The following is a 14,784-nucleotide window of genomic DNA, read 5'->3' on the forward strand; positions in this document are numbered from 1 at the left end:
GGCCATTGAATCGAATGATTAAAGTGGTAAGTTTTCTAATTGAATCGTTCCAAGAATCAGACAATCATTGCTTCATTATCGGTTATTTATCAATTTAACCATCAGTGCAGCCACAATTGAGCTGATTATTTTACTAAATCGTTTTATATGTCAGCAGACCGATCTGCCCGATTTCCAAACCGTTTATTGGTCGGCGTCTTCCTGAAAAGAGACGGTCGACCAACTTTTTTAGCGAGATATTTCATTAACGAAGGAGTCAGAGTTGGATTTTCAATATCTAATGACATTTTCTTCCAATGACATTTCAACTTTTGCTGCATTATGTCTATTTGTACAAGTGCTCCACTCTCTGGTTCCAGATTATCTCCCAGAACTCATTATTCCGGCAACATCAACTTACTCCCCTACTCGATCCTCGTATGACAAACTCACGATAGTATTTATTCCAAAGACACGAACAGTAACCGGTGATCGAGCTTTCCAGATTAGCTGCACCTCGCTTAAGGAATGATCTCCAAAGAAACATCAGGGAAGCCAAATCCCTTCAAATCTTAAAGTTCCATCCTAAACTCACTTTTTTGGTTGATCATTTGTTTTTCTTGTTTATATTAGGTGCCTACTTTTTTCTCCAAGTCGTAGTGTATTAACAATCTTTTCGTATTGTGTATTTTTATTTGGTTTTTCTTGTGCAGCGCTATGTAGGGTGCTTTAGAAATGAAAGTTGGTATTATTCGTGATTTGTTTTATTCCATTGGCATTAAATATCTCATTGGCATCACCATTGGTAAATCAGTAGTCACTTATTATAAAACCATTCATTTCGGCCACCGTACAATTATTCCATTTTTAGCTATGCAGCTATACAATCATTCGCGCGGTAATAATTCATCCTTATATTCGAAACGCTGAAGGCGACAGATGGCGAATTTTAACGATGTCCAAAATATCTTCCTATGGTTAACTGAGGCAGTTTTCATATCTCAATATTAAATCTCCTTTTTTAATATAAAAATATTGTCATATATTGTAATAGTTTCACGTGTGTTGCACAATGTTATGGAAGACCAGACCTTCATTAACAGTTTTAAAGGAGTATTCCATTGGCATAAAATAGGACTCTTTTACACACAAACACATATATATATATATGTATATATATATATATGTATATATATATATATATATATATATATATATATATATATATATATATATTTGATCTCTAGAGTAAGGCAAAATATGTCACCAAAAACAGAACTAGTATTGTTCGATACAGGTGACAAACGCCTACAGTGGAATTACGACCTTCCTTACCGGTTTCGAACCTCTGGACATACAATCAGCGTCCATAGCCTAGTGGTTAGGGTGTCCGCGTACAGAGCGGAAGGCCCGTGGTTCGAATCCCGGTGGAGGCTGAGAGATTTTTCACTGTTCTTGATTTTCCAACTCATTACGATTTTCATTTATATATATTCATTTGCCTTTGTCGTTTACCTCCATTGCATTAACATAAAGTCTGTTCAAAGTATCTCTTTCCAGATCCGGCTTTAGGAATCACAAATGATTTCGAGTTGGTTAGCATCATGTTTGATCTCTAGAGTAAGGCAAAATATGTCACCAAAAACAGAACTAGTATTGTTCGATACAGGTGACAAACGCCTACAGTGGAATTACGACCTTCCTTACCGGTTTCGAACCTCTGGACATACAATCAGCGTCCATAGCCTAGTGGTTAGGGTGTCCGCGTACAGAGCGGAAGGCCCGTGGTTCGAATCCCGGTGGAGGCTGAGAGATTTTTCACTGTTCTTGATTTTCCAACTCATTACGATTTTCATTTATATATATTCATTTGCCTTTGTCGTTTACCTCCATTGCATTAACATAAAGTCTGTTCAAAGTATCTCTTTCCAGATCCGGCTTTAGGAATCACAAATGATTTCGAGTTGGTTAGCATCATGTTTGATCTCTAGAGTAAGGCAAAATATGTCACCAAAAACAGAACTAGTATTGTTCGATACAGGTGACAAACGCCTACAGTGGAATTACGACCTTCCTTACCGGTTTCGAACCTCTGGACATACAATCAGCGTCCATAGCCTAGTGGTTAGGGTGTCCGCGTACAGAGCGGAAGGCCCGTGGTTCGAATCCCGGTGGAGGCTCAGAGTTTTTTCACTGTTCTTGATTTTCCAACTCATTACGATTTTCATTTATATATATATTTATATATATATATATAATTGTAATATATGCGGACTCCATAACCACTAGGCTATAGACACTGTTTGTATGTCAAGAGGTTCGAAAAAGGTAAGGAAGGTCGCAATTCCACTAAATACGTTTGTCACCTCTATCGAACAATACTAGTTCTGTTTTGGTGACATATTTGCCTTACTCTAAAGATCAAACATGATGCTAACCAACTCGAAATCATTTGTGATTCATAAGGCCGTCGAAAGAGATACTTTGAACAGACCCTGTTAAATGAAATGGAGTAAACAATAAAGGCAAGTAAATATATATATATATTTTTTGGAATTGTGCATCATCGGCAAGAGAAACAGCTTATAAAGCTCTTGTTAGACCTTAATTGGAATATGCCAGTGTAATCTGGGACCCTCATCAGCAAATCCACAAAGAATCCTTGGAAAAAGTTCAGCGACGTGCTGCCAGGTTCGTCTAAAATGACTATAGTCGCTTTAGTAGTGTCACAAACATGTTAAAAGAACTCAATTGGGATACTCTCGAAAACAGAAGAATCAAAGCACGACTTAGTTACCATATATTAAGAGACTCATGGCCTAATTCCAAGCAACATAAATAACCTTCTTGAAGACCAAGACAAACCAACTACACGTCAATCTCACAGTTTGAATTATAAAATTCCTCAAGCTCAAAAGAACTGTTATAAATATTCGCTTTATCCTCGCACCATTCCTCAGTGGAACGCACTCCCACCTGAACTGAAATCAGCACCAAACACCGCCTCCTTCAAGTTCATACTGGAAAGTCAGCAGCACCATTAAGCAAAACTCGAAGGACTGCACGTCAACAGCCACATCAGGGGCGATTTTGTGCAGTATCAAGACCAAGACCAAGATATTATTGAATTTGTAGTGAGTTGGAAAGAGTCTTAACATATAATAAATGCATAGGCCTATACAAACATGGTATGAAGGAAGAAAACTAAAACACTCTTGAGGTTACTTCCTGAAAAAACACAACACATAAGAAATACAACTAAACATTAGTGATATAAAATAGAAGCACCGATTACAAGAACGCATCCCTAAGCTGACAATACCCAAGTCCCAGTGTAGCCCCACCCTAACCCCCGATTTACTTACATATCACTTGCATATGTAGTGTGTCCATGCAATCACCTTATGTGTAGTTTCGTCAATGACATAACTACAAAAACGGAGAAGTCGTCTACAAAAGTAAAACTTAACTACTACATGCTGATATAATGTTTTGTTAACTTATTCATTAAAGAGTGTTTACTAATATGAACAAACGTTGCTGGGCCACAAAATATTGAGAACGAATGGAATCATGAAGTCATTACTCGTTAACAATCAAATGTTGAAGAAATCTAGGATTGTATCAAATATAATTTGATCCATTACATTGGTCATGTGACGGTGGAGTATCAGAAAGGTCTGTTAACACTGTCTATACCAAATGGTAAAAGACGTCATGAATGGGATTATCATTTGCTTAATTCTTATAAGAAGATTATTTGTCACGATAAAAGGCTTTCACCGTCCCTACTGGGATCCCTGCAGGGATCCCTGCAGGGATATTATTTTAAATGTTTCTTCTTTGATTCGCGAAACTGGTTACTATACAAGATTCCATAGCAAATCTTGCTATGTGCATTAAGTGGGATAGCAATCCTTGATAAATTAAGATCAGTTCAAGAAGTCTTGAAAACGGTTGCCATGGACACGTTACAACTGAAAGAGATCTCTTACAACACCAAGTGATAAGTTTCAGAAGCCTAAAGGTTTTTTTTTCATAGCAAAATCTATTGATATCAAGCAAATATTCTATCGTGGTTCAATCATAGTTAGGAGCAAGATGTGGAGATCGGATTGTCGTTTATGGCTGCTGTGAGGGTTCTCTACTTTCTTTAAAAAACAATAAAGCCAACTGGCTCAGTGATTCTTTGCCAAATTTTGTATGAAAACATTCAATGATAACACTGTTGTTGCACTAATGCAGACCTATAAATCAAGGACGTAGTTCATCCGAGTTTACCCTAAAGTAATCGGGTTTACATGGTTTCAGATTTTGATCTATGTTTGCATTTATTGACCTTAGACCTCCGCAAATTTTTATATCAATTTAAATATATATATATATATATATATATATATATATATATATATATATATATATATATATATATATATATATATATATATATATATATAATAAAAATATTTAAGAAGACGGAAGTGAGGGAAAGGACGAAACACAAAACTGGCAAAACATAAAAAGGAAAGAAAATAAAGTGAATTTTTTGGATAAACTTCATTTCGTGAATATTTCATTAATGTTAATGTTGTTAAATCAACAAGGGTATATTAATCTTAATAATTACTTGATGTTATAGCATGCTACGTACATCTACTTTTTTATGTGATAGGTATCATTTATACATCATCCACTTCGTTCTTCTGTCTGATATGAGGAGTTGTTTAGAGTTTTGGAAGAAGAGTCACAATATGTGTTATGCAAAGGTCTGCATATACATCTTCATAACCTTTTCGTCTTCAAAAAATATAGACGCAATACTCAATGCCAAGGACTGGGTTGGATGTGGGAATGGGGTTAGGGGAGAGTTAAAATAGATCACCAGTTCTAACCCCTAACCCATATTATCGGAGAAGCGATCGTTCCAGTCCATAAAATGTCAACTTTATACGCTAAATTCATTCGTGTCAGCAATCTACATGTTTTAAATACAGAAAAAAAGAGAGGATTCTTTGGAAAGCCAATGAAGGCAAAGAGAGGGTGTGTGGTTGGGGGGGGGGGGGGGGGGGGAGAGCAAGACAAGTAGAATACATTGTGTTATTCTTAATAGTTTATTTAGCCGTTTTCAGTGAAGTTAATTCCCACATTAAAATTTCACTTGTTAGTTTGAGTGTGCATAAGAAGTAGCAGTCTATAATCCGTGGAGGGAACAAAGCATATTTTAAAAATCCTTTTACAAGTACGAGCTGTGTAATGTATATGAAAGCCTATATAGCGTTGACATCAACATAAATACTAACAGTTCTTGGCATGGAATGCAGATGCTTTTACTTTAGCGTAATATATGGATGTAGTTATGAAAGGCACATAGAACAGTAGAGTACAATAAGATACATTTCACATATACGTGCGGTTTAAAAGGTAAATTAAGAATAAATTATAAAGGAGTGGTTACGTATGATAGAATCCTATTTGACGTGATAGGAAAGCTGATTGATGTTATGAACATCACACGGCATGGTGTTCCTCTGCATAGAAGCATTAGCTGAAAATAGGGTGTTGGAACCCCCCCCCCCCACCTTTTTAGTCGACCTTGATTTCTTTTATGGTTGACAAAATAAAGAAATTAGTGTGATATTTGATATATGAAAAGATTTTATTTGACAAGCAGTTACACCATCCCAGGAGGTGGTAAGGAACGTCATATTTTAATGTTCTTTTTGTTTCTTCTGAAAGATAACGTTAGTCTCAAGCTAAACAAGTTACTTTTTAGGTTTGCTCTGTCTTTCAAAATACAACATGAACGTACGTTTAAGATTATAAACAAAAGGTAAAAAAATGCTCTGGTTATCATCCTGACCTCATTAGAAATTTTCTTTGTTATTCTCTTTGTTAGTGCCTGTATTTTAACAGAGAAGAATATCTGCTAAATCGGTTCCCTTTTCTTAAGTTTATATGTTACATGTTTGATCTTTTGTAATGTTTATATTGGCTTAGGTAATTATTTTGGCAGTTAACGCTTTGCATGTGAGCTCTTAGGGTACCAGCGGGGGGGGGGGGGGTGGTGGGGGGTGGTACTTCTAGAGTGCAAAAATGTATGAAAAGGCAGGTTCAATTTCGCGAGAGGGACTTGAATTCCAATCAAATATGTACGTGTATGTATCATATATATCTGCAAAAAATGAATACATACATGAAAAACTACATGAACAAATAATGTGATAAAGTTAATAGCGTTATAATATTCATAAGCCCCTTTCTTGATAAAAACAACATATGAAAATAACTTTTGTTTTTCTCGTTTTATGTTGCCAAGGAAAGTAACATATTTAGCTCCATTGCTGTAGCTTCATAGTTGTGATCTGTCAAAACGCACAAAGAAATAGTCAAGATTTGAAGGATTCAAATATTTTGTCGCTTATTTGAAATCTTTACTTTGTTCTACATAATATATGATATAGCTTCCGGTGATCAATAAAACTGAGACCCACTTAACTTAACATGACAACTCCAGCTTCCCTCACCCATCATCCTCGCCCCATTCTCTCCTCCGCCACCCATACCCACTTTATCTCTCCACCTCAAAAGAAAAGGAAAAGAAATATAATTTTACAACTCAGAGAGGGAATTGGTGTCAGAGTCCATTTTGTGATAAAGGAAGCTCTATGTGTTACACATGCTTTTATCGTAAGACGTATTGATAGGTTGCACTAGAAGTAGCTCTGCCAACGACATAAACCACACTGAAGTTGTAAATATAACTTATGGGCTTCGGTATTATTCTCTTTTCATAATTTTCTGAAACTAGCATGTAATACCTTAGGGTCTCCTTCTGGCATACACAGTCGTAACATCAGTATAGAACCAAATGAAACATAATTATAACACATAACAAGGATAGCCTACGTAAGTAAATGCATAACTTTTTACCAAGTAACTTCTTCAACGTGCTGAACATAATCATGACTATCAACATTATGTCATCATGTAAATAGTTATTAAAAGGACATGTAGTTTTTCTTCTAAAATGATTTTAAAAGACGAAACACTGATTATTTGTGGTCAGATCTGTACACCATTTTCGATAGTGCACTCACAGAATGGTTCCTTGCTTTCCTGCTTTCTCTTAACGCCAACCTTCGTAATGCTGTATAGGAGTAACTTGTAGAGCTCGAACAAGCTGCAGAGCACTTTTTTCCTTTGGAAAAGAGTACAACTTTAAGCACTTTATAATATGGGGTGCAATTAAATAAGCACTTAGAATCTTAATGTTGTCGTATAAACTCGACATATCAGCGACGATTTAGAACAAACAACTCTTTCAGTGTTTAAAAGCTTCTCTCTTTTTCCCCTATTCATTGTGTCGAGGAATCTAAAACATCTATAGATTTAATATTGAATTTATTAGAAGTAAACTGGAAAAAAGAAGAAGAAGAAGAACACACATGGGTTTCAACATCGTGAAGCAAGTGAAGCTTGCGTAACATCTTTTTTCCCCCACAGCTTGCCTGCAAGTCCCATACGAGGCCTTCCATTGACGTCACAATGTGACCCAGGATTCGACGTCACTTTGATTGTAAATACGTGCGTTATAGTGACATTGTTGTACTGGTTGGTGGGAATGCAAACTTTTAAAGTTTACATTCTTGATTATTCGGAATCGTCAGCTGATAAAGAGACGTCAATATCATCCAATAGTTGTAGCAGTAAGCTACAGTAGTCTCGAAGATCCACGACAATATTCCTCAAAGAATCTGGAGAATTTTGAGCTTCTTCCTGGTAAAATAAAAACAATAAACGGGAAAATAAAAAGCGTTACTCCTTACAAAGATGACCATTCATATATCTGGGACAATATCTAGTTCACTTCTGCTTGAGAGGCTTTAATGATTTTTGTTTAAATCTTCACATAACATTTCCTCCAATAACCTCTTCTATAGGTACGGCAATGATTATAGAAAAAGGCGAAATCCGTAAGGGGGGGGGGGGGGGATCAGTCGGGCGTAGAAAACTGGATATTTAAATGAAGCTAGGCGTTAAGTTAAATCACGGACATAATCATGGGCAAAAATAGAATATACTAAAGAGAAAAGGGGGAGGAATAGAGAGAGAGAGAGAGAGAGAGAGAATGGGGAGGGGGGGGGGTTACAGTACATATACACATACACAGTCTTGTTTTCTATTATATTAGCTACAACCGTTGACAGTTCCCTTTATTCTAAACCTCTGTCTGGACAACCGAAGACTATTGTTCTCTATGTTTCGACATCTAATGACAGGAATTTCTTTTGTCCCACATCACAAGTTGTGAGGCCCATTATATACACACACACTCACGCCCACACACATAGTCCTCTGTACCTGTGGTACCTAAGAGGCCCATTATATACACACGCACACTCACGCCCAAACGCACACACACATAATCCTCTGTACCTGTGGTACCTAAGGTAATCCTCTGTACCTGTGGTACCTAAGGTAATCCTCTGTACCTCTGATACCTAATGTAATCCTCTGTACCTTTCACATGTTAATTCATTCCTTATTTTTGGTAGCGTTTAATTATGTAGGTCACTTAACTAAATCATGAAATTATAATCATTGTCAAGCATGTGGTTGAAGAAACCGCCTTTCTAATTTTAAGCAAATTACGTCGCTGTCTCGATGTGAACACCTGTCAAGCGAAAAATGTAGTTCGACCTCGTTGACTGGTCATGTTTGTACCCCCCCTTTTTTTAATAAGAACTTTATGGAATTTGAAGCTACAGGGTAGCATGACTTGCTCAGTTACGAAGAGATCGAAAGTATACCGAGAGTATACCTGTTCCATTTGTGTTTCCAAATTGTTCGATTCGCATGTACCCTGCGAAACAAAATCTAAAACTGAATATGGATCCCACATGACGGGGCTGCTGGTCATATTCACATGACCTTTTAAGTAAGGTCAAACACATAACCAATGTTATGGTACGACGTATAACCCATATATCGCGTCAAATTTAGACTTGACAAGGAAATTCATTTTAATACTTCACCAAAACTAATGAAGGTAACGTATTACAAAGACTCTATGACGTCATCAATGAACGAAGAAACTGACCAAACCCTCAAAATGTTTGTCGGTGTTTAATTACAAGTATGCTGCCGTATTATATTGTAACTGAATGATGTCAATATTTCTTGAGTCTTTCTCCCTGAATTTGCTTGAATAACGTCATTGGTAGGGATAGTCATTAGAGTAAAATGCTAGCAGTCTCAAAGTTTTGGAATAATTTGGAAATATCCGAAGCTCCAGGAAAGTAACTTTTGTGAACTTTCTGCTATTTAAGCATTCTTAAAATTTTGTGGTTAACTTTGAGGCAATGTTAATGGCATTTAAAGGTAATCAATGTGAAGTGATCTTATTCCATATATTATTTTGTAATTAGAGTTATGACTGCATTGAAGCATATATTTGTTAAAGGAATGACATGGTTTATAAAAGAGAGGGTGTTGAAGTGAACTCCCATGTAGGGGAATTGGACTTTCTGACCAGAACAAATAAGACTAGGTCCTTTGTAACGGCATATTTAGACTATAAATTAGGTCTATGATTACATCTAAACGAAGGCTTATGCATATATAGCACTCGTTCATATATTACACCTTAAGAAAGAACAGTATGATTGCCTTGTTATTAGGTTAACTGTTAATTATTCTCTCTCATCCTTGTGCTATTAGTTGCTTCATCAATAATGTAAATGACAGCTCCCTTTGCATAATGAGACTGCAATAATTGTATTAAAGTAAAGTAGTGTATACTAATGATTGTGTTGTTACTGAACAACATCATAGCTGGTGACGTCATATACAATGTTAGGACAACTTTATGCTCAGTCAAGATGAAGGATTTAAAAGTGGAAAAGAAAAGCACTGAGTTAACTTTCACAAATTGAGTACAATTATTTCAGATAGTAATTTGGAATAGCCGGAAATGAAATCAAGTCAATGCACTATATATGACTATACTCTCGTGATGCTGTTTTGTTTTATCACTACGTGTTTTATATATAGAAGTTTGGTCTGAAAATTCCTCAATTAGGTTTCTGGTATACGTGTACTAGGTTTCTTGACTGTCATGTTAATTAACGGTTATGGCCTCTCGTCTTTCTACTATATTTATGTAGAACGTTTATCATGAACACGAACGTTAAAGTGGCTTGGGTTATATTGCCAATTTCTGGGAATTAAGTATGCGCTGTTTTAGTTTTATCCTTAGAGCATGTTAATCAAACTGTATCTTGTATAAATCAGACAAATATTACTATGTGCTACCGGAAGAGAGTATCAGAGATTCTAACAAGAAATGACAAAGTAAATGTAACGAATTCATATCGAAAATGCTGTGTCCGTTTGTTGTAAGAAGAGACATATTGTACTCTTCCACCCTCACCCCGCGCCCCTCCATTCGACCGAAGACAAAATACCCAATTACAATCTCAAATGTCCTTTAACATTCCCTAACATAAGTTGTTCTTCTAACGTCTGTTATTTATTAACAGTAACTATGTAGGAGAGAGGGGAACTATAAGTTTCGTCTCAGGTTCCATAATCACAAAAACATAACCTCCTGGTATCCCCGTTAATTGCTGGGCATTTTAATCTTCCCCACCACTCCATTGCACTTTACTTAACTCACACTTTCCCTTAAGAAATAGAATGGGTGTTTCAGACTCAAATCACATATCGTTGGACTCAACATAGACTTAGTAGGTTCCACCCAACCATTACACATTTCATAGATCCATTTACCTTAATTCGGTGGGCGATGATGGGCGGGGTTTGATATTGCAAAAAACAGCATTAAGTTCTCACTTCCACAAGCTTACAAAACACCCTCAGTTCGCAAAGCAGATTCGGCGGGCCTATCATGGCTTCAGTTTGATTCTTTTTAAAGATATAATAAGCTACTTTGAATAATCATTTCACATCTTCCTATCTTAATCATTTTGTTGGTAAGTTATTTCTTCATTGCAACTAATTTTATAACTTAATCGGCAAAGTTTTATAAGTTAATCCCCTAGAGGCTTACCCGAATTTGAATAATGAGAAGAAAGTACAATGAACACATGACCTCAAAATTCGTACTTTCATGCATATTGCATATAAAAGAGCATACCTTGCTCCTCGATTTCCTTGTTGTAATGTTTTCATTTTTGTAATGAATAAAAAACTTACTTTCAAGATAAAATTTACTGCCATTCTTGTAAGGGCATCGTTTTCTTGAAATTGTGTGTGAATATTTTCCAGTGGGTTTTTCAAGACTTTTTAATATTATTAGTCTTTAATTTGGCTTTTCTTAAAAAAAAAAAACCCAAAATAACCAAACCAATTTAAAATTCTTTGCAAGAATCGCATTTTCTGATCAACAATAAGACAAACAAACAAAGAATTTGCCGAAAGCGATTGCGTAGAGCAAACAATTGCCCAATATAACAGTGACACTTCTGTGGAATGATGAATATCACATACTCATGTAGAGCAAACAATTGCCCAATATAACAGTAACACTTCTGTGGAATGATGAATATCACATACTCATGTAGAGCAAACAATTGCCCAATATAACAGTGACACTTCTGTGGAATGATGAATATCACATACTCATGTAGAGCAAACAATTGCCCAATATAACAGTAACACTTCTGTGGAATGATGAATATCACATACTCATATACATATCACATATCACATACTCATGTACAAAAGCGTCTTTCTTTCTCTCTCTTTTTATATTAAATATTCAATTTCAAACATATGATCCATATTTCGAATATTCGTTAAGATCAATTCTAGTCAGACAAAAGTACTAACTTTAAACAATGTTTAACAAATTCAAATTATTCCACATCCCCTCCTCCTCTCCCTCCAAAGTATAAAACTGTTATTGTCACTTCCTATACAAGAAAGTCACCGAAAAACATTTGTCCTTGGCAAGCTCAAAACATGTTGTTTACAGCACAAAAGTCCTATGCTATTGATTTTTAAAGTGAGTCTAAGACGCTGACATTATGATCTGTTATTGAAGAAAAACTAAAGTGTAGTATAATCAGACCATGGTGATTGATGGACCTTCGATGTACTGCGACACACACAAACAGACAAACAGACAGACAGACAAACAAACAAACAGACAAACACAAAAGAGGGATTTCTTAGTTTCCTTACATGAATATCCCAAGAGTTGTATTGAATGTTCAGAACGTCTCTTGGGCATACTTTCTAAGGGGAACATAAACAGCTAAGCCTACCATACTTTCATAACAAAAATGTCTAGCCTAGCCTAATTTACATATCAGAATGGAGGATAAATTTGGCATTGTTACTAAGAGCTGCCGACAGTAATACCTTTTTGAAAGAATGTCAACCTACGGATGAATTATATGTTTAAAGGTGAATTTATTATTGGCATATTATTTAAAAAAGGAACATTGTCGCAATATTTTGAATTTTCGTTAAACTTGAAAAAAAAACTATAGGTTTATATTAACTTTGATAAATATATCAACAAAAGTATACGACATGTTCTAATTTTCGATTTGTATCTATTTTTTTTTGCAAATACACTATATACCGACAAATACAATATATACCGACAAATACACTATATACCGACAAATACAATATATACCGACAAATACACTATATACCGACAAATACACTATATACCGACAAATACACTATATACCGACAAATACACTATCACCGACAAATACAATATATACCGACAAATACACTATATACCGACAAATACACTATATACCGACAAATACAATATATACCGACAAATACACTATATACCGACTTATTATGCCTAAACTAAATCGGATTGTTCGCAGTAAAATAGAGGAAGACTTCAGTCAATCCCGTCGATGCCTCGAATATTGTATATACTTCTTCGAAAGCATTAATCGCTCCAGTGTGAGCTGCTAAAGTATTGGTGTATATATATTATGTTTATTCTATAGTTAGAATGTGCTGTATATCCAAGCGATGTAATTGCACTATTATATATATTTGATTGTAACTGAAGTTGATCTAATTAAAGACAAGAAGCCGGTTAATAACATAATAGTCACTAATAAGTGGAACTGAATGACAGAAATGTACACAAATCGGTGAACAGGTTGAAAACAACATAAATAATTACGAATGTTGTTCGTTGTGTTATCCTTTAAACTTTAGGAACATTCCAGCAAGGTTGCTATTAAATTCCCACAAATTTAGCCAACACTAAACACGTAATCACCACTGAATGATGTTAACAAGATGCAAACACCACAAGTATTCGTTTAAGTGTGGAGCACACTTGTGGTGTAGTTTTACGTTATAGAAACCACGTAACTAGCATTATTTTTCAATATCCCTGCTATATATATATATATATATATATATATATATATATATATATATATATATATATATATATATATATATATATATATATATATATATATATATATGGTAACTACGTTTCAGTTACCCTAACCCTATCAATTATCGGTATTATAAACTACGAAAATATAATAAAGTATTCATGAAGAATATATTACAGTAAAAAGTTATGACGCAGGTCAGTGATGTCTTCGCGTTTAAAAATGTAAATTTAAGTGTTTACAACATTTTTTTTCCGGAATGAACGAAGAACAAAAGTATAAGCTTAAAGAGAATATGCATGTAAGATCAGTATTGAAAATGTGAAAATATATGAGCCTAGTTTGATTTTCCGTGATATTTCTACACAAACCGAGTTTGAATAATTCAATCATATGAGGAAATATTATATATATATATATATATATGTATATATATATATATATATATTTATGTATATACCCTTTAAATGTATATACCCTTTAAAGGTAACCCATAAATTATTCAATAAAACAGCGGAATAACCTTGTTATTTAAGTTTAATATAAAACTAGAAGAAATCACAATTACATTATCGTGCACGATAGGGAACAAGTAGGAATCAATTATACTAGTTTAATATGATGGCTACCAATTGTTCCTTAATGGTGACGTCAAATATTTCGCTGCATTCCATGAAAGACGGTAAATATTCATAAAAAATTACGTTAGATGTACAAAGTTTCATTGTATGGTGAGAATGTGGACGTGAAACTTATCGCTCGGCTTAAATAATGAAGTGACACGTACATATTAGCATACAAGCTAGAGGTTTTAAAAGTCGAACTCCAAATAATATCATTTATCGATCGAAGTCACAAACTATGTTGTACAACCATTAACAATAAATACTATACAAATACTGAACATTTTAGATTACGTCTTAGGCTTGATAACAGGCTATCGAATAAACTACAACACCTATTAAACATACATGCTATGTGACTGCTTTCGAGTAGCAACATACAATATACAACAATTCTTTCTTTCTTTCTTAATTTTTATTTTGATCACCATAATTAAGCAGTGATTTACGATTTAATCCCATAGTGACGAACCTGTAGCTCAGACACTTTTATTTCATTAGTGTACTAATGACATAAGAGACAAAACGACTTAGCACTGATAGAGATTTAACAACGAACAATTTATACTTGATTTATTTTAAATGAATCCTGAGTATTCAGAACTGGATATTTCGCAATGGGTTGTTACTTTTTGTCGCTCCCCTGGTATACCCCTGGTATTAATCCTACAAAACACTTTTTATGTCCCACAAATTGTATGAACCATTTTATTGGGGGGGGGGGGGGGTGTATGGTAACCTGGATATTCCTTAAGCGCTATATATGG

At 34.9% G+C, this 14,784-nt stretch overlaps 1 protein-coding gene across 1 annotated transcript in view; it reads right to left on the reverse strand.

Moving 5' to 3' along the window:
- Positions 1-6,201: 6,201 nt before the first annotated feature.
- Positions 6,202-14,784, reverse strand: part of LOC139968145 (uncharacterized) — a 33,909-nt gene continuing 25,326 nt past the window's right edge. Inside the window, exon 2 of the mRNA XM_071972541.1 lies at positions 6,202-7,755. Coding sequence (XP_071828642.1) covers positions 7,630-7,755 — 126 coding nt within the window. The 3' untranslated portion in view covers positions 6,202-7,629. The remainder of the gene's footprint in view (positions 7,756-14,784) is intronic.

The sequence above is a fragment of the Apostichopus japonicus genome, chromosome 5 (genome assembly GCF_037975245.1).
Source record: "Apostichopus japonicus isolate 1M-3 chromosome 5, ASM3797524v1, whole genome shotgun sequence".
Taxonomy (NCBI): Eukaryota; Metazoa; Echinodermata; class Holothuroidea; order Aspidochirotida; family Stichopodidae; genus Apostichopus; species Apostichopus japonicus.